Source organism: Actinia tenebrosa, unplaced genomic scaffold (genome assembly GCF_029948245.1).
Source record: "Actinia tenebrosa isolate PJP-AT-01 unplaced genomic scaffold, QUT_ActTen_1.0 PGA_scaffold7__59_contigs__length_16204524, whole genome shotgun sequence".
NCBI classification, from domain to species: domain Eukaryota; kingdom Metazoa; phylum Cnidaria; class Anthozoa; order Actiniaria; family Actiniidae; genus Actinia; species Actinia tenebrosa.
This window is the reverse complement of record NW_028292584.1, coordinates 15,973,281-15,997,645: the sequence shown is the minus strand read 5'-3', so window position 1 is coordinate 15,997,645 and position 24,365 is coordinate 15,973,281. Positions and strand designations below refer to the sequence as shown.

The following is a 24,365-nucleotide window of genomic DNA, read 5'->3' as shown; positions in this document are numbered from 1 at the left end:
AGTGAAATAAAGAATAAAGGAAGAGATAAGAGTCAAAGAGGGTAAAAAGAAATGGAAAAAATCGACAAGAAAAGAAAAATAGTTAGCGTGATAACTTAATGTATAGTTCCTGCTGACAATAAAATGTAGATGTAGATGTAGATGAAAGACAAAAGGAGAAAAAGAAAGAAAGAAAAGGGAATGAAATAAAGGCAAGATGATGATGATATTGATCATCATCATCATCATCATCATCATCATCATCATCATCACTTTATTTAAGTGTCAATGTAGTTAGTTTCTACAACTAATTGGGGACACAAGATGATGGTGAAAAGATGATTGAAGAAATAAAGGGGAGAAAACAAGTATAAAAAGATTGAACGAAACGACACCAATGAAAGATAGCAAAAAGAAAAGGCAAGGCAAGGTAAGGCAAAACGAGGAAGCCTACAATCATTCAAACGTTATCTATATTTCATAAACTCGAAAAAATCTATAAACTTATTACAAAAAAATATTGAAAAATTCCTCTCCATACAAATTTACCTACCCTCACATTAAATACCTAATTTTTTAATGATAAAAATTCTAATAAATTTGTAATGCCTATTTATTTTATTATTTCATCGCTTCACTACCTTAACTTCATTTGGATAACTGTTGCATTGTGTTGAAATCATAAGAAATCATATTTTTAACAGGGTTCGTTCTGAGATAACCACTTAAAATTCAAGAACTATTCAAGGAGTATACAAGGACCTAAAATCAAATTTTCAAGGAGTATGTTCAGCTAACTATGCCAAGGTTTTACACGGTGGTTGCACATGGTCGACTTTCAAATTTTCCGATCTTTCTGACTAGATCTATTTCAGAACAATGCAAGTAATGATCAAAGCAAAAATTCAAAGAGTTCTCAAGGAGTTTAAGGAGTAGCACGAACCTTGTTTTAAAATTCTTTCCGCATTAAAGCATTTTCTCCTGTAAATGTTGGCATAATAATGCGAGTAATCTTGAGAGCCGTAAAAGAACAAAGACAACCCGTAAAGGGTTTCGCCACAGCCAAGATGAAGAGCACAAACAATGCAATGTTTTTACATTACAGGAGATTTCATTTCTCGGAGAAAACTACCAATTTTTTGTCCTTCAACATGGCGGCTGTGAAACCCATATCATATTTACCTAAGCCATTCAGGTAGCCTTTACCACTTTAAGGGTCACAGACATGATTTAGTTGGTCAATAAAGCGATTACAAAAAAAGTCTAGCTGCATGGGTAGAGATATAGAACAATGTACAACGCGGACGCTTAGAAAGGCTATTGCTGGGTTTCACTGACGTCATTTGCTGTCTCGTGCAGAATATTCATCAGCTGAGCCATAATATTTCTGGCTGACAGCACAGTAGATCAGAGATTTAAAGAATTTCATCAGCTGATTGAAGCCCAGCAGTTATCAACGTGATATCAAATACCAATTGTGGTTTGCAACCACACTCAGGTTCAAGAGACAAAGACATATGGCGGTCATGTTGCTGCTATTTAGGACGTTCATGGGCAATACATTGTTCGCACGCATCCTTATTACGCATGAATTTAGTGAGCCCGCGCTCATCGTGATAACGTCATTTCAATGTTTTTATAAGCAAAATCTAAAAATGTAATAAAATCGTCTTTACTCTCTTATAATCTCTAATACAAAGTCGAGGACCCGCCTTTTTTATTTTGTTATTTGAAACCAACGTGGGACCTTTTGCCCGTGAACGTCCTTAACAAACCTTTTAACCTTTTTTTTTAATACCAACAATATTATTAGCAAATGGACTTGAATTAATATAAATATTAATCCTAATAGTTAGTTTTTACACTTAATTATTCTAAGTCTACTCGTGGAGGTACTGGAGGAGGACCAGCCTTCTTCGTGATAATCTGACTCCTACTTGATTCACCAAACCTGTCGATATCATGAATACTACCAGCTTTCTTTGCGCATGCGCCATCATCAGGGTCCAGTCTATCAGACTGAGTATCTTGCGATACATACTGAGGAAGATTGGGTACTGATACTGGTCGTGTTGGTGGGAGTTTTGGGAGATGCCGCCTGCGTGCTGGAGGTACCGGAGCTGTTAGATTAGATTCCAAAGTTTCTTTGGAGCTTGTAACTTCCTGAGCAGGTCTTGCTGGAGGTAATGGCGAGGTATAAGGTGGTGGCCTTATTCCTTCAGTTTTATCGTCAACTTCCCTACTATTATTCTCTATCGCCTGGGAATGAGATTTTGTTATTAACGGCTTCGGTTTGGTTTTGGGTTTAGGTTTAACAACCGGTGGAGCATGCGCAGTGGGTTCTGGGAATTTCTCCCAGTCCACCGCTTCTTTTGACTCCGCGAAGGACCTTGACCTGGGTATTGGAGTTGGTCTGGATCTACGCGCAGGTACTGGAGGGTTCTCCGTGTGTGTCGTTTCAGGACTGGTGTTCACCGCTGACACATGAGATGACTCCTTCACAGGCTCAAGAAAATCTTTTGGTTTTGAATTGATTTCGAGTTTTGGTTTGGATTCGACTTTCTGGGAATCACTTCCTAGAGCCTTTTCTTCCGCGGCCAAAAATGACGGTAAGAGCGTGGGATCGTCTTTAGCAGCCATGAGTAAAGCCTCGATATTATCTACGCTCACGTGACCAAGATGTTGCACGTTAAATGGCATACCAATTTCCGCGTGTCCAGGGCCAGAGGCCTTAAAAACAAACATAACCGACATGTTTGCTTGACAACATACAGTGAGTGCAACCATGTGACTCCTTCACAGTATAAAAACCGCCATGTTGGTTGATATAACAAGAGAAGCTCAAGAGGAATGCTTTCTTATCGTCAACCAATGATGTAGTTATGACGTAACATGCACATGCTCTATTGACAGTAGCATTATTATGTGAGATAATGTGATAGATCGTCACGAAGAAAATTGGTGATAAGACATGCATAATTGAATTTTACTGCCACCAAAAACTTTTTTTTCAGTTTTAACGTGCATTTATGTTACGTTGGATTTTAGTGTACTTCTTTAATGTAAGGATTCTCATCTAAGTTTAACAGACTGCTTGTGCATGCTAACAGTCCGTGCTAAGAAATGTTTTCCTTTAACCAATTCATTATGTCGTTTGAGTTCCAACCATTAATATGACATCACATGCAAAAATGGTTTTAACGCAGTGAAGTAAAAGGTTCATTTGCACAAAGATCAGTAAATGTTGGCTTCATGTAATATTTCAAATCCGACAATGAGGACTGGACGGGATTTCAAAGTCCGCGCAATTAGTTCCAGTCCGAGGCGAAGCCGAGGACTGGAACTAATTGCAAGGACTTTGAAATCCCGTCCAGTCCGATTTGGAGGATTTGAAATGACTTCTCATACTCATTAATTATTCGGGAGGGATGTTGTTTTTATCTTGTATTTATTTCATTGTATATGATCTTCGCTCCATTCACCTAGTTGTAATAATGACAATCTTTTGTTTTGTAATGGTTTTATTTTGCTTTCGTCCTTTGGGATTTCTTAAGATAAATGCTATCTGAATTACTTATGCAAATAGCAGTTATTTTTCTCTGAATGTATTCATTTCAACATGGCTTCTCGTCAAAGAGACAGCGATGAAGAAGCGGAGCTTCTACCTTTAAAACGCTTTCGAAAAGTGAAAAGTCAAGCCCAAGAAGAAGAACTTTTGCAAAAAGCTGTGCCAATTTCAACCCGTTACAAGAATAACTGGGCTGTGAATATTTTTGAAGAATGGAGGCAAAGTAGAGAAAACAAAGTGGCAAGTTTGGAGTCTACCTCCATGGATGTCTCGCTAGAGAGCATTCAAAATTTGGATATTGAGGCATGGGAAACTATGACAGTTCCATCCCTAAACTTCTGGCTTGGCAAATTTGTTGAAGAAGCAGCAAACAAGAAAGGTTCGCTATATCCTGCTCGTACGCTTTATCAGCTTATCGCTAGCCTTAAACGCCACCTAGAGTCGAAAAACCGAAACGACGTCAATATGCTTGACAAGTCTAACATGTGGTGAGTTAATTAGAAACTTTCTGTTTATTTGCTTTACTTTGCACATGAATAAAACCTTATATTATTCTAACTGAACGTTTTTCTTTTAGTTTTTCTGGACTGAGAAAAATTCTGGATGCAGAGATGAAAAGTGTCCACGCCGAAGGGGTTACTAATAGAAAGGAAGAAAAAGAGGTGATTACAGAAGAAGAGGAAGAGACGATGTGGAGGAAAGGAGTACTAGGCCAGTCAACAGCTAAGATTTTGCTTAAAGTGCTACTACGACGAAAATCGCTCAAACTTGGATTCAGCTGAAACTTCCTAAGAATACTCTTTAAAGGTCCAATAATCACTGTATGAAGTGTTTTCTCGATATTCAGTACGAAAGTATGATATTTTTACGATTATTTTTTGGAGTCTGTGACGTCATACACTCAACATCAAACATTTCTACATATATTTCTTTGTATATAAATCCTTAATTTATGTTATTCCTATGAAGCCCAAAGGGTGGCTAATGTGCTTGCCATTACTTGTGACTATAATTTATATTTTGGGGTGTTTGGGTATTTCTTTCTCCCTTTACTACTGATATTTTCATAGTCATAAACTACAAAGAAATGTATGGAGCGATGTTCGATGTTGAGTGTATGACGTCACAGACTCCAAAAAATAATCGTAAAAATATCATACTTTCGTCCTGAATATCGAGAAAACACTTCATACAGTGATTATTGGACCTTTAAAGAGTATTCTTAGGAAGTTTCAGCTGAATCCAAGTTTGAGCGATTTTCGTCGTAGTAGCACTTTAATACAGTGTACTTTTATAATGGTAAACTATTTGGCATGCGTTCTCAAGAACATAGGCAATTAAGGATTAGCGATATCGAAATAGAAGGCGATAATACCATAATTTATCGTGAAAATTCTTCCAAAACATTTCATGGTGGCATAGCAGATTTGAAAAAGAAAGCGAGAGTGATTAAACATGTTTGCCACGAAAAGGGCAATGAGAGCCACGAGCGTTGCTTGGTTAAGATTTATAATCGGTATTTTGACCTCGTAAACAATCTTCGTGTTAAAGCAAAAGGTTTCTATTTTCAGCCATATAAGGACGGAAAATTTGCGTACAAAAACTGTGTTGTAGGAATTCATACTCTCAATGAAATTCTTCCTAGTTTGTGCTTGGCAATTGGCAGTAAAAGGAAAACTAGCCATAGTCTTCGCGTTACATGTGTTAGCAAACTGTTTAATGCAAGTGTTGACGAAAAGCTTATAAGAAGCAGAAGTGGTCACGTTAGTGATGCTCTTTTGGCATATGAAAAAAGTAGCAAGGAGCAGGAGCAAAAAGTTTCTAACATTTTGAACCCACCAGCTCAGCCAAAACAGGTTTCATCTGAGTCAAAGAATGAAATTAAGGGAAGTGAAATTAAGAATGATATAGAAATGCCTGTATTTGATATCAATGAATTAAAATCTATATTTAATGATATCACTGGTTATGAGCACGAAGCTCAGTTAAATGAAAATACATGTTCTAATTTTTGGAGCTTTTCTTCTGACGGGCCTATCAATATATCTGGCAACTGTAATGTTACAATCAACCAGTTCAAAATCTAGCTTGCGCTTGAATGAATGCTAAAACTTATATTTATACTTATAGAAAATGCTAAGTTTACGATAGCAAATTGTTTTGAAATTTCATTAATATCTAAGTAAGTTGTTAAACGAAGTGTTGAGTATATTTGCAACTATTATTGATTATAGTTTATTGGTAATAACTTCTGAAATAAATGCTTGATGAATTAAATTTTCTGTTTTCATCTTTCTATATATTGACTTGATTCAATGCTTGGACTGAATTAATTTTGTTCCAGTCCTTGGACTGAATTAATTTTGATCCAGTTGTTGGTCGACTGAATTAATTTCTTTTGTTCCAATTCATCAGCCCCACCTCTTCCCTGCTGATATCAAAACCCTCCCCGGCTTTAAGACACTTGACCTAGTTTCAAGATACATCATGTGACCAGGTACGAGGTAATCGATTGGCTAGTTACCTCATGAATAATTAATGAGTATGAGAACTAAGTATCACCGCCGTTAAAGTGATATTAAGACGAAAATCGCTCAAACTTGAATTCAGCTGAAACTTCCTAAGAATACTCTTTAAAGGTCCAATAATCACTGTATGAAGTGTTTTCTCGATATTCAGGGCGAAAGTATGATATTTTTACGATTATTTTTTGGAGTCTGTGTCGTCATACACTCAACATCAAACATCGCTCCATACATTTCTTTGTAGTTTATGATCAAAATATCAGTAGTAAAGGGAGAAAGAAATACCCAAACACCCCAAAATATAAATTATAGTCACAAGAAATGTGAAATAAGCACATTAGCCACCCTTTGGGCTTCATAGGAATAAAATAAATTAAGGATTTATATACAAAGAAATATATGTAGCAATGTTTGATGTTGAGTGTATGACGTCACAGACTCCAAAAAATAATCGTAAAAATATCATACCTTCGTCCTGAATATCGAGAAAACACTTCATACAGTGATTATTGGACCTTTAAAGAGTATTCTTAGGAAGTTTCAGCTGAATTCAAGTTTGAGCGATTTTCGTCATAGTAGCACTTTAAGTAAGAATTAAGCAACTGGTAAATGTTCCGTAAATTTAGTTTAGGTTCAACTAACTTGTTTAGTAAGTTTTACTTTGATATGATAAAACATTCGATTTTAACTAACCTGTTTAGCAGGTTTGCTACGATCTACAGTAGTGTGCGTAACCTCAGTGACCTTTGGTTTGATCTTGGGCGGGGCAGGTCGTCTAGGTGGGGGAGGTCTTCGTGGTTTTTCTGATGCCTTCTCTGCATCTCTTGCTGCCAGTGGATCAAAATCTTCAAATGTTTCTTGTGAGCCCTTAAAATCGTCCTCTGGTAAAACAGCTCGCTCGGGTTCCTCGATGATTCTTGAAACTTGATGCTGTGTTGGTTTGGGTTTAGCCGCAGGTCTGGGTGGCGGAGGACGCTTTGGTTGGGCTGGACGTGGGGGTTTGGACCTAGGTCTGGGTTCATCATCTGTGAACAAAAAGAGATGTCAACCACTAATCCAATTATGGTAATATTCAATAGGCCTTTACTGATACCGCGGTACTGGGGCCATCTTGAATTGGGATGCCGAAGGAGCAAACGCGTAGAAAATTTTAAAGCATAGAGTGGCGGGGTTATTTTTCAAATGATTATTTAAGTTCTGGAGTTTCGCATATTGCTCCAACTACCAGCAAATTCAGTTGCTTTTTAGATGTGCTTGTCGCTGAAAAACGATTATATATTCTGTCCATGAATAACCCAAGAGCACAGTTCTAGCCAGTTTGAATTAGTAGAAGATAATATAGGTAAGTTGTAGTGCTTGGGAACGAGGTTATTCCGGGCGAAAGCCCTTGGAATTAAATTCGGAAAAATTAATTTCCCACCTCGCTGGGATTCGAACCCACGACCTTCGGAATTGTACCACCGATGCTCTACCAGCTGAGCTAGAGGTCAGACTGAGAGCAGGCCGGGGTGAAATAGATGTTAGGTCGCGGTAATTATGATGCAAAGATGAGAGTATGTGGACCGCGTCTCTCCGCATCTCTCCAGTTTGAATTAGTTAAGGTTGATTTAAGAGTAGGCCTGAAAAACATTCGGAGTCGGAAAGAGGACCAATCAACTCAGCTCAAATGGGGCGACTGGGATTCGAACCCGGACCACAGAGGTTTAGGCAAGCATTTTACCAACACGTCATTCTAACTGCCAAGATGAAAAGAAAAATTCCGGGAAAAAAGATTCTGCTAGCATTGGTAAGGACGTATTTGACCATTCCGAGGTTATGAAAAAAACTAGGTCGAGTTGGCCTTGCAGTCATTGTGGAGCTATTTTAGAAGACATATTTCCAAGATGGCGTCTATTTCGTTCTCTAAAACTGCCTCACATTGCCAACTCGTTCCAGTTTTTTTATCAACCCTCGGCCGGAGTGAATGGCTAATAAGGGGAAAGGAAGCGTATTATACCTTTCAAACTAAAATGCATCGTGAACACTATCATTAGGTAATACTGAAATAAACCATACCTTCAATATCTCTATCAGCCTCTGGTCTCGTATCAATATTATTATCTTCATCGTCGCTATTGTATTCATCATAATCAATATCTTCCTCGGCTTCACTTTCCGAACTATCTCCTTCGGCTGATTGTATTTTAATCGGCTCAAGGATCGGAAGGTTCGTACTGGTTTCGCTAGTACTCGATAACAGATCGGAGAGGGCTCGGCCTCTTGGTTGAGGGAGAATAGCTGTGTCCGCGGAATCACCAGTGAGAGACGAATCACTTGTTATTAACGAATGTATTGTTAGATCGGTGTTGGACAAAAGACTCTCGGACTTCAGGCGGATAAGTGCTGTTTTTCCTGCAATCTGATGAACAGCAAAAGATAAAAAATGTTCATAGATTTTCTTGGTGTATTAGAATCTAAGCTATGAAATACGTATTGGTGGTTTTCACAGCCACCATGTTGGATGAGTTTAACAAAAGATTCTTCATTTGTTCTCTTGTTATATCATCCAACATGCCCGCCGTGTCTTTTGTTATTTCATTCTCTTGAGAATGATGACAAACCAGCAATTGATTTACAGAAAGCTCTATTCTAACTGCTATATTAACCGTGGTCTACGAAAATGTATACCATGAAAATAATGATAACTATTATGATTGGTTCTTTACCTGTTATATCTATTAAGAGTCTATACCATGGAATATATACAAAAAGCTCTTTTCAAATTGGTTCATTAATCCTGGTCTATTAAAGTATACACCATGAAAAAAAAAACACATTTCCTATTGATTCATTATCCTTTGTATATAAGAGTCTATATATACCACGGAACATTTTAACTTCGCCACGGAAAAATCCGACATTCTGATAGGTTCATTGGTCGTTGTATATGAGTCTATACCATGAAATATTTAAGGCTCTTCCACAATGGATAAAAAACAGCCCTTCTGATTGGTTCATTGCCCGTGATATATAAAAGTCCAAACCACAACATTCAGTGCCATCGATAAACACAAGATGTGGGGTCCTCATTCGTGTACCGGATTGCATTAACCTATTGCATTCCTTGTTAACTTCGTTTTATTGTATAACTAGGGTTCTTTTGTTGTTTCTATTGAATTACGTAAACTGTGTCTGGTACACGAAGGAGGAGCCCAGATGTGACATGTACAGACCTGTTTGCCATCCAGATGTAATGCTTTTAAAGCACTTCTACCATCATCAAACGACACGAGTATTTCATCATCTACCACTCTGAAGTTAGATCAAAACAAATATAGTAATTGAAGGGAAAAAAAGAACGGCCGAGCTGGGGCTGCTTATGGAGCCTATAGACCCCTTGCAGCACGTCGGAATGCAGCTCCCTTTGGAGGACATAACACTGAGTAAGTTTCCAATTCTGTAGCGGTCAAGGAACACAGAATTCGAATTCAAAAAATTCTACTGTTACCTGACAAGTACTGCAGTCCCAAAGGATTCTAGCAGTTCCAACAGTTCTTCTATATCAATGCCTTCTTCATCATCTTGATCATCACATGTTACTACAATAGTAGGATCAGCGGGACCCATGGACATCATCACACTCTCGTGTACCTTACTCTGTTTATTAAAATCTACTTCCTGGATCTCGACCTCGATCAATGCTACCACAGGCCTTAACGAAAAAAACAACAATCAAACTTCAAATTTTCTGGGATGATCTAAGTCAGGGCACTGCTAACTCACAGATTGAACCCTGAAACAACCTCTGGGCTGATCTAAGTCAGGGCACGGCTAACTCACAGATCAAACCCTGAAACAACCTCTGGGCTGATCAAAGGCAGGGCACGGCTAACTCACAGATCAAATCCTGAAACAACCTCTACAAAAATCTATTGTTCCAGTTAACATGGCTGTCACGTGACCTATGATAAGGGGATTCAACAATGATGCCTAACTCTGCATAGAATGAAATACTTTTCTAAAACATATTTGTTTTGTCTCATCAATTTCTAGGAATACAACAGTCATTCTTCTCTTACTGGTATACCTGTGATCTGAAGTCTTGAGTTCAGCTTTCCCGTAATACAGTACTTTACCAGGATGAAAATGAATGTCTGTAGAGCTTTGACCATCCGTTTCTGATGTTTGGACATCTAGAGAAAATTATCAAATGCTATCGAGTTCCTGAAACAGCATCTGGGCTGATCAAAGTCAGGGGGAAAAGTTTGTATAATAGACCAGTTTCGAATTCCAAATTACCGCTGTGTTCCTTGATTACAGACTCATTTACGCAGGGTTAGCCTCGCATCAGTGTCTAAATATTTATAAATACCAACGGTAAAGAAAAGAATGCACAATTTCAACTATACAAACACTTTGAAACTTGACGGACCTTGACTGGAACACGTGAATATTCTGCACAAAATCGAGGCTAACCCTGTGCAAATGAGTCTGTAATCAAGAAACACAGCGGTAACTTGGAACTCGAAACTGGTCTATTCACTGATCTATAGCTAGTTGGAATTTAGAATGAACCCGGTGAAACACCCTTGATTCATTGATTCAAGGGATACCGAATAACTGTTATACCAAGTCCAGGAATCGAACTTTTAAAACGCCCCAAAGGTGAGACGTGAGTGCACTACCTAGGGGAGCACGGGTGGTGTAGCGATGAAAGCGCTCGTTCGAGTCCCGCCAGTCTCGGTTTCGTACGTGGGTAGAGTTGTTTGTTGGTTCTCTCCTGTGTAGTATGTGAGTAGAGTTGTTTGTTAGTTCTCTCCTGTGTAGTATGTGAGTAGAGTTGTTTATTGATTCTCTCCTATGCTTCGAGGGTTTTTTCTACGGGTTCTCTGGTTTTTACTCCTACCACAAAAATTAACTTCTAAATTCTAATTCGATCTATTTGTAGCCTTGACAAGCGGGTTGCAAAACATTTGGCTTTCCGTCCACCATCGACTGGTAAATCTAATAAGATACTTCTTTATGTTAAGTGTATGCTACATCGAGTGTAAAAGCAGATTAAAAAATCTGCCTCAGTTGGGTTCTCGTGGGACTCGAACCACTGACCTCTTATACACTCGATGTAGCATACACTTAACATATAGATCTTTACCGAGTGAAAAAAACACGTTTCATAAAGATATTTCTTGTTTTTCTCGCTTTTGAAATGGTAGATAGATTACGACCAAAATGTACCTCTGTTTTCCTCTTCTTCATCCTCATCTTCATCCTCTTCCAGCTCCTCCTCCCCCTCATTAGTCATTAAGTCTCCTGTCTGTTCATTGGTTCGATTAATCATATGTTTTTTGACGTGCGCTTCTGACTTGTACCGAGGCTTCCTCCTTCGCCACAGGACGCGGTCAGTCCAGGCTGGGATGCGCATTTTTTCACTTGTGTCGTAATCGTCTGAGAATAAGTCGTATTTGTAGGTAGGGGCGAAGTTCAACTTTCCTTCATGGTATCCTCGAAAAACCTGGGGGGAAATAACACGCGGAAAGTTATTTTTGGTTCAACAATACTCCAGTTTCGAGTTCTCTTTGCTCAGTCTTTTGTGCGTTATAATATTCAGCTATTCAACTAAAACCCGTGGCATTTTAATCAACTCGTATTGTTTATAAAAAAAAAGAACACATTAATTTTGTACACAATCGAGGCTAAGACTGAGCAAAGGCGAACTCGAAATGGGAGTATTGGGAATTAAGGGAAGTGCAGTGCTAGTGATTCAACCTTTGGGGTCTCAGGTTTTATTCCAAGACTGGACATCATATGTGAGTAGAGTTTGTTTGGTCTCTCCTTCGAGCTGTGAGTTCGTACATTTAATCATATCAATCCAGAGGTTGTTTGCGATCGATAAAGTTTTTGGTGATATGGCATGCGCATCCTAATGGCCCATGATAGAAACACTCTAGGGCTCTGATTGAGATTGCTTTCTATAGTAAAGTTGCAAGTACCTCTGGTACCCCTTTTGAGATTACCCTAGTCTTGTGCAATAGTCCCTTTCACAGTTCCCAGCGCCAATTTGAAAGGCAGCCGTGCCTTTGCATCGAAGCAAGAACGAAAGGTTAGCTTGCAATGATAGAGACCTTTTTTAAACACCTTGGACAATTATTCACATGTCTCTATCATTGCAAGCTCACGGTTTGTCTCGCTTCGATGCAAAGGCACGGCTACTTTTCAAGATGGCACAGGGAACTGCAAAGGGAACTATTGCTTATTATAAAGGTGTTTAGCGCCTAATTTCTAATCAGGTTTTCCGAAATTTTACTACACTACTTTGACAAAATGGTTCATAGCAAACATTGGAAGGGAACAAGGAAATGTACGACCAAACGAGTGGACGGGACGACAGATGAACGGCAATAATCCTACCTTATGGTCATTTCTCTGTTTTATCAGTTGATCTCCTTCAATCAGCGCATCCCAGTTCTTCTGCTTGATGAAAGACTTGACGTCATCAATTGGTTGATCAATACGATAGTTAAAATCTCCGCACCAGAAGACGTAGTCATGTGACCTGATGGTACGACCCTAGACAAACAACACGTGACATGAATATGGGATCTGATTGGTTGGTCAATACGATAGTTAAAATCCCAACACCAGAAGACGTATTCATGTGACCTGATGGTACGACCCTAGAGAAACAACACGTGACATGAATACAGCATCTGATTGGTTGATCGACCTAGTCATGTGACCCCGATGGTACGACTCTAGATAAACAGTACTTGACATGAATATAGATCAACGTGACATGTGATTATGCGATCTGATTGGTATTATTTCTTTCTTTAACGGTTGAGCATGAGAAGACACATGAATATGGTTACAACTTAAACAAAGAATCTTATTCTTAACAGAGTGACACGTGTTCTGAAATGGGCAAAACATTACACCCAAGTGGATTCGTTCCATTTGATCGTACGATCCTGGACAAAAACACGTGACATGAATGCAGGATCTGATTGGTAGATCAGCGTACAGGAAGATACATGATGGTAGATTCCTAATACTAATAGCACGATAATGTTTTACCATCGGGAATGCTATTCTTGATGCGATGTCCTGGTAATCGTTATTCCTGTCCTGTACGCCTGACTGTCCAGCCGCCAGATGAGAACAGACGAAGCAGAGAGAGGTGGCATGAAGGAGCATGCGTATTGCTACACCACCCTTGTTACCAGCACTACCACCCATTCCTGTCTTGACAGCATGTACCGCAACATCCCTAAACCAAAACAACAACAAACAGACATTGAAAATCACTGTTTTCATTGCTACGCGCTGATCGAGACAACAGTTACGACATGAAAATTCGATAATACTGAGACTACCGTCTCAAATATATCGTCCAGTAGTTTTCCATGTACCTTCTCATGATCCCTATGTACCTTTACGTACATGGACTTTAAATACTTTTTGATTAAATAAAATCTGGTCTGAGCTGGTTTACAAGAAAAAACGTTTCCCAGGGGAAAAGGACTCTATTGTTGTGCCTTTTGTCATGGTTGCTATCACGTGAGGTTCAAAGCCTGTATACATAAATACTGCTGTCTCCTAGAAATCATGTATAAAAGGTTTGTCCCACGTTTCTTTCTGAGCTTAATTCACAGGCTTACCTAATGTAGGGCACGAGATGAGGACGAACAAACAGGTATAAACAAACACCAACCAGTTGCTCACACGTGACCAGGACGTAAGGAAAGTCACGTGATATTACTCGCCGTAACTCCTCGCCCCATTCTTTTCTCTGAGTTGAGCTGGAGACAAAAGAGAGGGACTTTCACGAAACGTTGAAAGAATTACTAGCACTTAGTTTATTTAACCCTTAAACAACCTCTGTGCTGATCTAAGTCAGGGCACGGCTATGTCACAGATCGAGCCCTGAAACAACCTCTGGGCTGATCTAAGCCAGGGCACGGCTAACTCACAGATTGAACCCTGAAACAACCTCTGGGTTGATCTAAGTCAGGGCATGGCTAACTCACAGATCAAACCCTGAAACAATCTCTGGGCTGATCAAAGGCAGGGCACGGCTAACTCACAGATCGAGCCCTGAAACAACCTCTGGGCTGATCTAAGTCAGGGCACGGCTAACTCACAGATCGAGCCCTGAAACAACCTCTGGGCTGATCTAAGTCAGAACACGGTTAACCCACAGATAGAACCCTTAAACAACCTCTTTGCTGATCAAATCCAGGGCACGACTAACTCACACATTGGACTGAAATTTATGTCTTTAGGCTAATAGCTTAAAACTAAAACTTACCTTGTGGAGACAATATTTGAAGCATTTAAATCAACCAGTTCTTCAAACCCAATAGCATATACATCAGTAGGCTGTTTAAAGTCCACCTTATCTACTTCTGAATACCCACTGTCCGGTAAACTCTCATGGAAGTCTAGTAACCAGCCATGCATGGTTTGGTGTTTATGGGCTATGGACCGGAAGTGACGTCCACCATTTACATTCCACGTGCCAACACACACCCTAATGTGTGACCACGTGGTGTACTCCAAGTGTCTGTCACAAAGCTCGCGAAGTATCTTGGGAGAAGCTAAACGTAAAATACATTAATTATGTTAAGCCATTCAAGTGATACACAAAGTCCTAAACAACTTGTATAATATATGTACTAGTCCACTTTCAATGGAATAGAATAACCTTAAGATAAAATAAAAACCTTCAGATTTCATCGATACCCTGAAGCCCGGAGCCTCTGGGCTGATCTATGTCAGGTCACGGCTAACTCACAGATCAAACCCTGAAACAACCTCTGGGCTGATCTAAGTCAGGGCACGACTAACTCACAGATCAAACCCTGAAACAACCTCTGGGCTGATCTAAGTCAGGGCATGACTAACTCACAGATCAAACCCTGAAACAACCTCTGGGCTGATCTAAGTCAGGGCATGACTAACTCACAGATCAAACCCTGAAACAACCTCTGGGCTGATCTAAGTCAGGGCACGACTAACTCACAGATCAAACCCTGAAACAACCTCTGGGCTGATCTAAGTCAGGGCATGGCTAACTCACAGATCAAACCCTGAAACAACCTCTGGGCTGATCTAAGTCAGGGCATGACTAACTCACAGATCAAACCCTGAAACAACCTCTGGGCTGATCTAAGTCAGGGCATGACTAACTCACAGATCAAACCCTGAAACAACCTCTGGGCTGATCTAAGTCAGGGCACGACTAACTCACAGATCAAACCCTGAAACAACCTCTGGGCTGATCTAAGTCAGGGCATGGCTAACTCACATATCAAACCCTGAAACAACCTCTGGGCTGATCTAAGTCAGGGCACGTCTAACTCACAGATCAAACCCTGAAACAACCCCTGGGCTGATCTAAGTCAGGGCATGACTAACTCACAGATCAAACCCTGAAACAACCTCTGGGCTGATCTAAGTCAGGGCACGACTAACTCACAGATCAAACCCTGAAACAACCTCTGGGCTGATCTAAGTCAGGGCATGACTAACTCACAGATCAAACCCTGAAACAACCTCTGGGCTGATCTAAGTCAGGGCATGACTAACTCACAGATCAAACCCTGAAACAACCTCTGGGCTGATCTAAGTCAGGGCACGACTAACTCACAGATCAAACCCTGAAACAACCTCTGGGCTGATCTAAGCCAGGGCATGGCTAACTCACAGATCAAACCCTGAAACAACCTCTGGGCTGATCTAAGTCAGGGCATGGCTAACTCACAGATCAAACCCTGAAACAACCTCTGGGCTGATCTAAGTCAGGGCATGACTAACTCACAGATCAAACCCTGAAACAACCTCTGGGCTGATCTAAGTCAGGGCATGACTAACTCACAGATCAAACCCTGAAACAACCTCTGGGCTGATCTAAGTCAGGGCACGACTAACTCACAGATCAAACCCTGAAACAACCTCTGGGCTGATCTAAGTCAGGGCATGGCTAACTCACAGATCAAACCCTGAAACAACCTCTGGGCTGATCTAAGTCAGGGCACGACTAACTCACAGATCAAACCCTGAAACAACCCCTGGGCTGATCTAAGTCAGGGCATGACTAACTCACAGATCAAACCCTGAAACAACCTCTGGGCTGATCTAAGTCAGGGCACGGCTAACTCACAGATCAAACCCTGAAACAACCTCTGGGCTGATCTAAGTCAGGGCACGACTAACTCACAGATCAAACCCTGAAACAACCTCTGGGCTGATCTAAGTCAGGGCACGGCTAACTCACAGATCAAACCCTGAAACAACCTCTGGGCTGATCTAAGTCAGGGCACGACTAACTCACAGATCGAACCCTGAAACAACCTCTGGGCTGATCTAAGTCAGGGCACGGATAACTCACAGATCGAACCCTGAAACAACCTCTGGGCTGAGCTAAGTCAAAGCATGTCTAACTCACAGAGCGAATTGTAATTTAGCGTGGAAAACGGGAGAAAACCCTTGAATCAAGGGACATGATGCCGAGTCTGTGAACCGACCCCAGAGGTGAGAGATGAGTGCACTACCGCTACTCCACCGTTGATTTCCATAAAAACAAAGTGTGGCTGCCAAGTTAGTTAATGTAATCAGAAATCAAAGAAATCAAAGATCAAATATGTTGTCATCCAACATGGTGGATATGACGTCAGACCAAGTTTATAACACTCTGTCATTATAGCGCCATTCTGTGTCTCTTCGACAAAAGGAATTCGGACCCACTAAAAATCAGTACTGCATGCCTTACTGCAAAGAGAATACTTACAGTGTAAGAACGATGGATTGAGAAGTGCACGTGCACGTTCACCAAGCTCCCCTGAGAATGTGTTGCCTAGCAGTAGCATATCAATGGCTTCCTGTTTACTGCCGTCTAAGAAGTTACTGCGAATAGCTCTCTTGACAGACCGTGCGCCATCACGCAGCTTGTTGACAACCTGTTAACCAAATGAAAAAGTAAAACAAGATGTTATAAGGGAGGGGTGGGGGAGGACAGTAAGTGATTTCCATAAGATTATTTTACTGACACTTAATACACACAATTTTTTATGGAGGGAGGAAAACCAGAGAAACTGGAGAAAGATCCTCGTGGCAAGGGAGAGACAGCACATCAAACAAACTCAACTCACATGTTGATTTTATGGAGGGAGGAAAACCAGAGAACCTGAAGAAAAACCCTCGTGGCAAGGGAGAGAACAACACATTGAACAAACTCAACTCACATGTTGATTTTTATGGAGAGGAAAACCAAAGAACCTGGAGAAAAACCCTCGTGGCAAGGGAGAGTACAACACATCAAACAAACTCAACTCTTATTCTTAGTTCAACCAGGCAGTGAGAGACCGCTTTTTGAAAAAAATGACGATGTTTTAAAGGCATTTCCATATCGCTTATTTACAATAGACCTTTTCAGCTTGGGGGTAGTGTTTTCCATTTCAGACCACGTGTCATTCCCTAGAGTATCATTTCTTTGTTTAACGATGTGCATGTGAAGACACATGAATATGGATACAAACGAACAAAGAATTATATTATAAGGAGATTGTCACGTGGTCTGTAATTGGAAAGTATTCCGCCTGAGCCGAAAAGATCTATTGTTTGTGTTCGCTGATTCTAGTTAATACTCTTGTTTCCCACACTTACCCTTGCTTTACCATCAAGTGCACCAGTTCCTATATATATCCTACTGATATTATCGCCATTTTTTTGCCACATCACTTTGAATGCTTCTTCAAATCTAGCGACAATCGATGCTTTGTTAGCCAAACCAAGACACTGCATCTGGACCGCTAACATCTGACAGGACAAAACAAAAAAGAATGCGTATGCAGATCATCAATCGTACAACGTGGTGACTCTAAAACCTAAAACTTTCGGTGTAAGAAGGTTCATTCTCTGAATGCTTGAGTTTATACCATTACAGCACAGGAAGCCCGCCTTGTGTCGGCACAATACAGTGAATATATATTTTACAACCACCACTCCCCAAACGGGGCTCTTCCGTGAGGTTCCCTCCACACGCACTACCACTACGTTCCCTATATTTACAACATACAACATACAACACTCAACTCACATGTTGCTTTTTATGGAAGGAGGAAACCGGAGATCCCGGAGAAAACCCTCGTGGCAAGGGAGAGAACAACACATCAAACAAACTCAACTCACATAAGATCCAGTCTGAGCCAGGGCTCAAACCCGGACCACAGTGGTGAGAGGCGAGCGGTAAACCACTTCGCCACCCATGACACCCAATGAATGAATGGGCTCTGGTTGCAAGACTTCATTAGAACATAAACGAAACAACATAGAACCAGGGCATTCTGTACCTGATAAGGAGTTGACAATGCAGTCAAGGGCGACAATTCATTTAAGCCCAATAGAGGTGCGATTTATAAGTGTCAGAAGGGTAATGGGGGCAATGCATACGCCCCTGAGCAACCCTTGGCAAAATGTAGCCTATCGGCAGTAAACAATTCCCATGGATTATTGAGTGCAGTTCATTGGGGATGATACCCTCAAGCCTCCACGTTTCAGTCGTACCTCAAATCCAAAGAATGTTTGTACATTGTTAGACCTATCGATGCAGTCCAGGCAATTTGAACGTATGACACCCTTCTGACGTCTGCAAGGAAATCGGTTATAGTAAATGAGTCTGGAATCAAGGAACCCCAGAGCGGAACTCGAAAAAGGTTTATAGACAATATTGCACTAACTTTTTGTATGCACGTGAATAAACAAGGTTGTTATATACCCCAGGGGAGGGGGGGGCACTCCGCCAGAATTTGGGTAGGAGTGTTGCGCTGGGATTCTGAAAGGGGTACCTAGTTTAAATTCAATAGCCCACTTCCGAGATACGCTTCGCTTGTCAAGTAAAAAGGTTTCAGTTGGAGGCTCAGTGCTAAATGCAAGTTATTCTTTTATCTTTTCACGAATGACTGAGCATTTAGCACGGAGCCTCATACTGAAACCTTTGTACTTGACAAGCGAAGCGTATCTCTGAAGTGGGCTATTATCATGTCATCTCGCGTATCGTTTTATGGGAGTACTCTCCCCCCTCCCCCCCGTTATAGACGTTATAGACTCACTTTTCTACTTTTCCTGCTTTAGCAAAGAACAATCCAAATTCATCCATCGATGGCTTAGCTTTGTCTTTGAGTGCCGCTAGTTTGCTTGCCCGTCCACCCTTACAGATTCTATGGTAATCAAAGCAAATCATGGGTGTATTGTGACCATGGACAGAATCCTTCAGCTGGTCCTGTGAGACGATAACATAATAGTCAATACTCTGGTTGGCTCACATGGGAGGGGTGGGTGGGTGGGATAGGGGATGGAAGAAAATGTAACCTGCATGTGTCAAGATACATGCAGAAAAAAAACCATAGGTGGTCAGGGCAGGCTGGTTCGTTGGTTGGTTGGCTGTTTGTTTGGTTAGTATAGTGAGATGTAGTAGTCCAAGGATACTAAAAACACCAGACAAAGAAATGTAACATGTACGATTAAATAATCATTACCTGGAAAGCAGTACTCAGAGTGTTTTCTCCCTCTTTGATTCCAAGCAGATTTACTATCAAATTCTGTCCATATAGTGACTTCAAAGCCGTAATATGTCTGGAGAAGACAACAGAGAGATAACTGTCATCAGATATAGACTCTTTGCGATAAAGCTAATGCATTCTATTAGGATCTATGGACGAATTGAGTAACACTCAAGCCTCCGACATTCTAGTGATGATGACAGAGCCACAGCCAACCATCTCACCGTTAAAGTCACCAGAAATGAAGGGTTTGAACCCACGATAGTTTGATTAGTGTTGTGTGTGATGATCTGCATAAGAGCAGACTTCAGAGAAACTGTTGGCATTGTGTTAAACAATGATTACCTGTCAAATGCTGGTGATGATGCAATAAAACCTCTGGACAGCTTAACTTTATGTGAACCAAACTAAAAGGAGAAAAAAAATGAACATTCTAATATACCAAGTAATCAAAAGGAGCAGGCGTAGCTCAGTTGGTTAGTGCACCGCCTTCAGAGCTTGAGGTCCATGCTTCGATCCTTAGGATCTACATGTCTGTTTCGACTTCTCTCTAATCCGTGTAGCTTCATCTTTAAATACTCTTAAAACACTGCACTGATGGCGAGAAGGGGTAAAGTGTGCACCATCGGCTTCCATTGATAGCAGTTGAATTTCAACTGAAGGAACTACCGATGTTAAATATAGGTGTACTTTACTTTACTTATTTTAAAACGTTAATTTTTAAGACTTCAACTTTTTTCAAGACATTTTAAGGCTTTAACTATTCTTCAGGCTTTCATTGCAAGTGTTGCACCCCATTTGGTCAAATGTATTGCACAACATTTTGGGTGTGTGCTTCAATGCAAAGAAATGTCAGTTCAAAAATTTGATGTGTTTCAAATGCTTCCCAAACATCATCCCCCAATAGCATCTGCCAGACTGACCAGGATATTGGGCCCAACAACTTTAGATGTCAATGTTGCTCATTTACATTACCAACAGTTTTAGATGCATGTCTAGATTGCATAACCTCAGCTTCAGCCTCATTTTATATTGTTAGTATTATGATACACTCAACAAAATTACTCGGTTCTGATTGGACAAGAGGCGTACAATTAAATCTCAAATTGTACTCTGTAGAGTCCCAATTAAGTTGCTCAATTTTGTTGAGTGTATCATAGATAATCATCTTTGAGATACTCATGATGTTTTGAAAGTTTTTAAATTGGACTCACCCAAAGCTCGTCCAATTTTGAGAACTTTCAAAACATCACTCTACCTATAAATTCCGAATTGCACTGGAGATCATGTGGTTTCCTATACTTATATTGGTACCTGTAGGCCAGGTTGTTCCCAAAACACAGGGACAGATCCTCTGGTTTGTACATAAGATGTTATCGTCTGATCCAGAACTATCAACTGAAATGATAAGACATTGTTAGGCATCTATTTCTGCATCCACGAAAAAATATGAAATGGAAAGAGCATTGAGAATTATTATTACTATTATTATTATTATTATCATTATTATTATACAGCTTCTCTTTTTTTTTTTTTTTTTAATAATACAGCTTCTCATTAATCCCATATAGGTAACTGTCCAATTATTTTCTTAATTGGACAGGTCTTTTGATATGGGATTAATTAGGCAGCTATATAATTAATAGGTAATGGGATTTCATGTTACCCAATCAAGAAATAATTAGACTCGAAAAATTCCTCTGACTACCAAATTGGACTGGGCCTACAGCCTCATTTACATATTATTATTATTATTATTATTATTATTATTAATATTATTATTATTATTATTAAAAGAATAAATATAAAAATTTCCACATCTGTTTAGACTTCTTTCTATTAGCTTCTCTGCATGAGTGGCTTTATCTTAAAGTACCCATAATAAGGAGCACTGATAGTGTAGTATCGTTACTAACACTGTATAGTGTACACCACTGCCGAACCCACCTGCTCAGTTTCTACAAAGTTTGCAACATGACCTTCATCATTAGTCCCTCTCACATAGAACCTAGTGCCAGCCCTCTCGCAGCTCAGCCTGGAAATTAGGCAAGCCTTTGCTTGTTTGGCTCCAATGTAAACAGTCTTGATTTCTACACCACCACACATTATACTCAACAACCAGTGAGAACAATTAACACCAAATTTTTCAACATGAACCTGAAGACTACGGTTCCTGGGAAATTAGTATATATAAAATTATGTATTTATAACAAAATTAAACTGTAAACTACTTATGGGAAATATACCCTTTTGGCTTGATTAATAATAGGGAACGACTGTTTGAAAAATCCCATTCCAGAACAAGTGTCATTCCCTAGAGTATCGCGATTCACTAAATTTTGAGACCACAATATTGTGTGCTATTATCATTTCAAAATTAAGGTTTCTGATTGGCTAATGCGCAACGAAAAGGAAAGCTTGAGCACACGAGCATCAAATTTTTATGCTTGTTGCTAACTCGTGACTGGCCAATGTCGAATATATTTTCTCCGAACTAGCCGTCAATATTTCGTGGTATTGTCATCTCAAAATCATAATTAGTTTATAGTATCATTATTGGTGGTTGCACTTGAAAAGACACATAAATATGGGTCCACAGCTCAAACAAAGAATCTTTTTTGACTCAAGAAAATAAAAACCCCAAGCTTACAGAGTCTAATTAGTAATATGTCCTGGAGTCCTCGAGTCTACAAGTCAATAGCCAATGATGCCTTTTTCTTCCACCCATTCAACCCCACAATCCTTTGCGCATGTTGGTCATCGACAGGCTTCCTTTGAGCACCAGAAACGAAACAAACTCAAAACTTACCACATAAATCGGTTATCAGATTTCTGTTTATCATGCTGTCTCTGAGCGCTAAGACTGAGATCTAGAGGCAACTGTTCACCTTGAGACACAGCAAAATAAAAGTTACTTGAATTAAGCAATTTACGGATCTCTGTGATGCTTTCATCATCTTGTCCTTCTTGTAATGGGACAAAATGGGTAGCATTTATCTTGAAAATTTCACTCTCCTGGATCTTGCCAACAGAAGTACAGCCTGTCACAAGAACTAGGAAATAAATTGTTTCTTCCTCATCTGCAATCATAAAAAAATAAACTGTTATTGAGCTCTGGGATTTTTATATTTAAAAATTTACATAAGTTTATATTTCCAAATTCTCATAAGTTGCTCAAAGGTTACAAATCGACTTTTAAAAAGTTAGAATTCCAGTGTATTGTGTGACTTTCTGAGGTGACATATTCCAAGATGGCATCTATTTTGTCCCATGACATTCCCTAAATGCTCTGTAATACCAATTCCACCCATAACTCCCCCTCATCCTTGGAATATTTATGGCTAGTAGTGTAGTTAAATGGATTGTGACAATATCTGGGCTAGGGGTAATGACCCATGGTATGACCAGTTATAACCTATGGCCTTCCCAATAAGTATTGGTATCACAATTCAAAAAATAAACTTACACCCTCCCCCTTGAGTATGACAGACTCGTACTGCTTGACAGCATTGTACATGTTATATATAGTGATGTTTTTGGCCCCTTTACTTGTGATGCCTTCAAGCTATGAGCACACAACATATAATTCCCTTGAGTATTATTTTTTTTGTTTATTAATACTTGAAAAGACAAATTAATTAAGTTGAGACTCATATGAGATTGAACTAATAGTAGAAAACATATTATGCTTATAACAAGATTGCAGCGATTAAATGAGGAACCTTTACAACACGAGATTTTCAACAGGAATTAGTCAGAGGAAAATTGAGATATATTTAGATGTAATAAAACTTATCATATTATTGAAATCAGTTTATATCTTATAGATATTAAGGGAAGTGGAATATTCCTCTATAGATTCTTGGTAAAAATATTAGAAACAATAGACATATCATGAACATAATATAAAAGCTATTTAAGCTGAAGCTCATTGAAATATTGAATAACGAAGCCCTTCATTCATTATCATTACAATAACAAATAGAAAGTACAAGTTCCAAAGGTCTCAACTACCCAAGTTTCTCTTCCAACCTCGAAAGTACAAGACTATTAATAAACAATTGAGTTAAAAGAAAGATTGACAGATATTTAAGCTCATAACGAAAGGTTTTAACTCACTCATCCAGCACTTACCAAGATTGATTTTCAATACTCCAAGACAACCATACGCGTCCACGACTTTTGTATAGTTTTTCTTTATTGTCTCTGTCTCCAACTGAGCTATATATTAAAAAATACTCATTTTTAACTTCTACATACTTCTACTAATAATTCTTAGTAATACTATTTTAAGCTAAAGGTTTACTTACAAAGTTGGGCTATGGCTCCACTCTCAAACAACAATGTTTCCGTACGGTGTTTGCATTCCAGGAGAATAGAAACAGGGTCTTTATCTGTTTTAGTATAGCAAGTAAAAGATTTTCCTATCAGCATTTTTAATTTTAAGCTGTAAATATTTTTGTTCTCAAAATAGTTCTGTTTATTTGGCGACCGCCATCTTTATTTCCCGTAGATGACCGCTGTCACCTCCTTGTCTAAACCACTGGCTCAGGATGGAAGTGGAACTTCCAGGAGTGCGGATTGTTGGATTTTTTTGAACCATTAAAATCTAGATTTGCCGATAGTTTTGCTTAAAAAAATTTACTTGAAATTTTCCCTTCGTTAAACCTATGAATTCGAACGAGAAATTTGTTAAGATTGATGAGCAATTCTAGAGTCCAATATTTTGCTGTAAACATTGAATAAATCGGAATT

At 39.5% G+C, this 24,365-nt stretch overlaps 2 protein-coding genes across 2 annotated transcripts; one reads left to right on the top strand and one right to left on the bottom strand.

Moving 5' to 3' along the window:
- Positions 1-435: 435 nt before the first annotated feature.
- Positions 436-24,184, bottom strand: LOC116287423 (polyphosphatidylinositol phosphatase SYNJ1). The gene is made up of 22 exons (XM_031694104.2): positions 23,921-24,184; positions 23,745-23,831; positions 22,420-22,690; positions 21,558-21,783; positions 20,925-21,008; positions 19,956-20,017; positions 19,587-19,683; positions 19,161-19,330; positions 18,616-18,697; positions 17,716-17,868; positions 16,841-17,009; positions 14,360-14,648; positions 13,710-13,850; positions 13,126-13,318; positions 12,460-12,618; positions 11,287-11,563; positions 10,139-10,244; positions 9,560-9,763; positions 9,285-9,363; positions 8,128-8,470; positions 6,766-7,097; positions 436-2,709 (listed from the first exon to the last, which is right to left on the bottom strand). The coding sequence occupies exons 1-22, from the start codon at positions 24,042-24,044 to the stop codon at positions 1,849-1,851; spliced, it is 4,509 nt and encodes a 1,502-aa protein (XP_031549964.1). The 5' UTR covers positions 24,045-24,184; the 3' UTR covers positions 436-1,848.
- Positions 3,297-4,329, top strand: LOC148905760 (uncharacterized). Its single transcript, XM_089040252.1, has 2 exons — positions 3,297-4,035; positions 4,125-4,329. The coding sequence occupies exons 1-2, from the start codon at positions 3,599-3,601 to the stop codon at positions 4,327-4,329; spliced, it is 642 nt and encodes a 213-aa protein (XP_088896378.1). The 5' UTR covers positions 3,297-3,598.
- Positions 24,185-24,365: the final 181 nt, after the last annotated feature.

Bases quoted from the DNA above. Each gene is read 5' to 3' on its own strand.
- LOC148905760 (XM_089040252.1), top strand. From the start codon at position 3,599: ATGGCTTCTCGTCAAAGAGACAGCGATGAAGAAGCGGAGCTTCTACCT. The intron at 4,036-4,124 runs GTGAGTTAATTA...TTTTTCTTTTAG, and splicing joins CTTGACAAGTCTAACATGTG to TTTTTCTGGACTGAGAAAAA.
- LOC116287423 (XM_031694104.2), bottom strand. From the start codon at position 24,044: ATGCTGATAGGAAAATCTTTTACTTGCTATACTAAAACAGATAAAGAC. The intron at 21,784-22,419 runs GTAAGTTTTGAG...CTAATTTCCCAG, and splicing joins TCTGATAACCGATTTATGTG to GAACCGTAGTCTTCAGGTTC. The intron at 21,009-21,557 runs GTGGGTTCGGCA...TTATCATTTCAG, and splicing joins ACTTTGTAGAAACTGAGCAG to TTGATAGTTCTGGATCAGAC.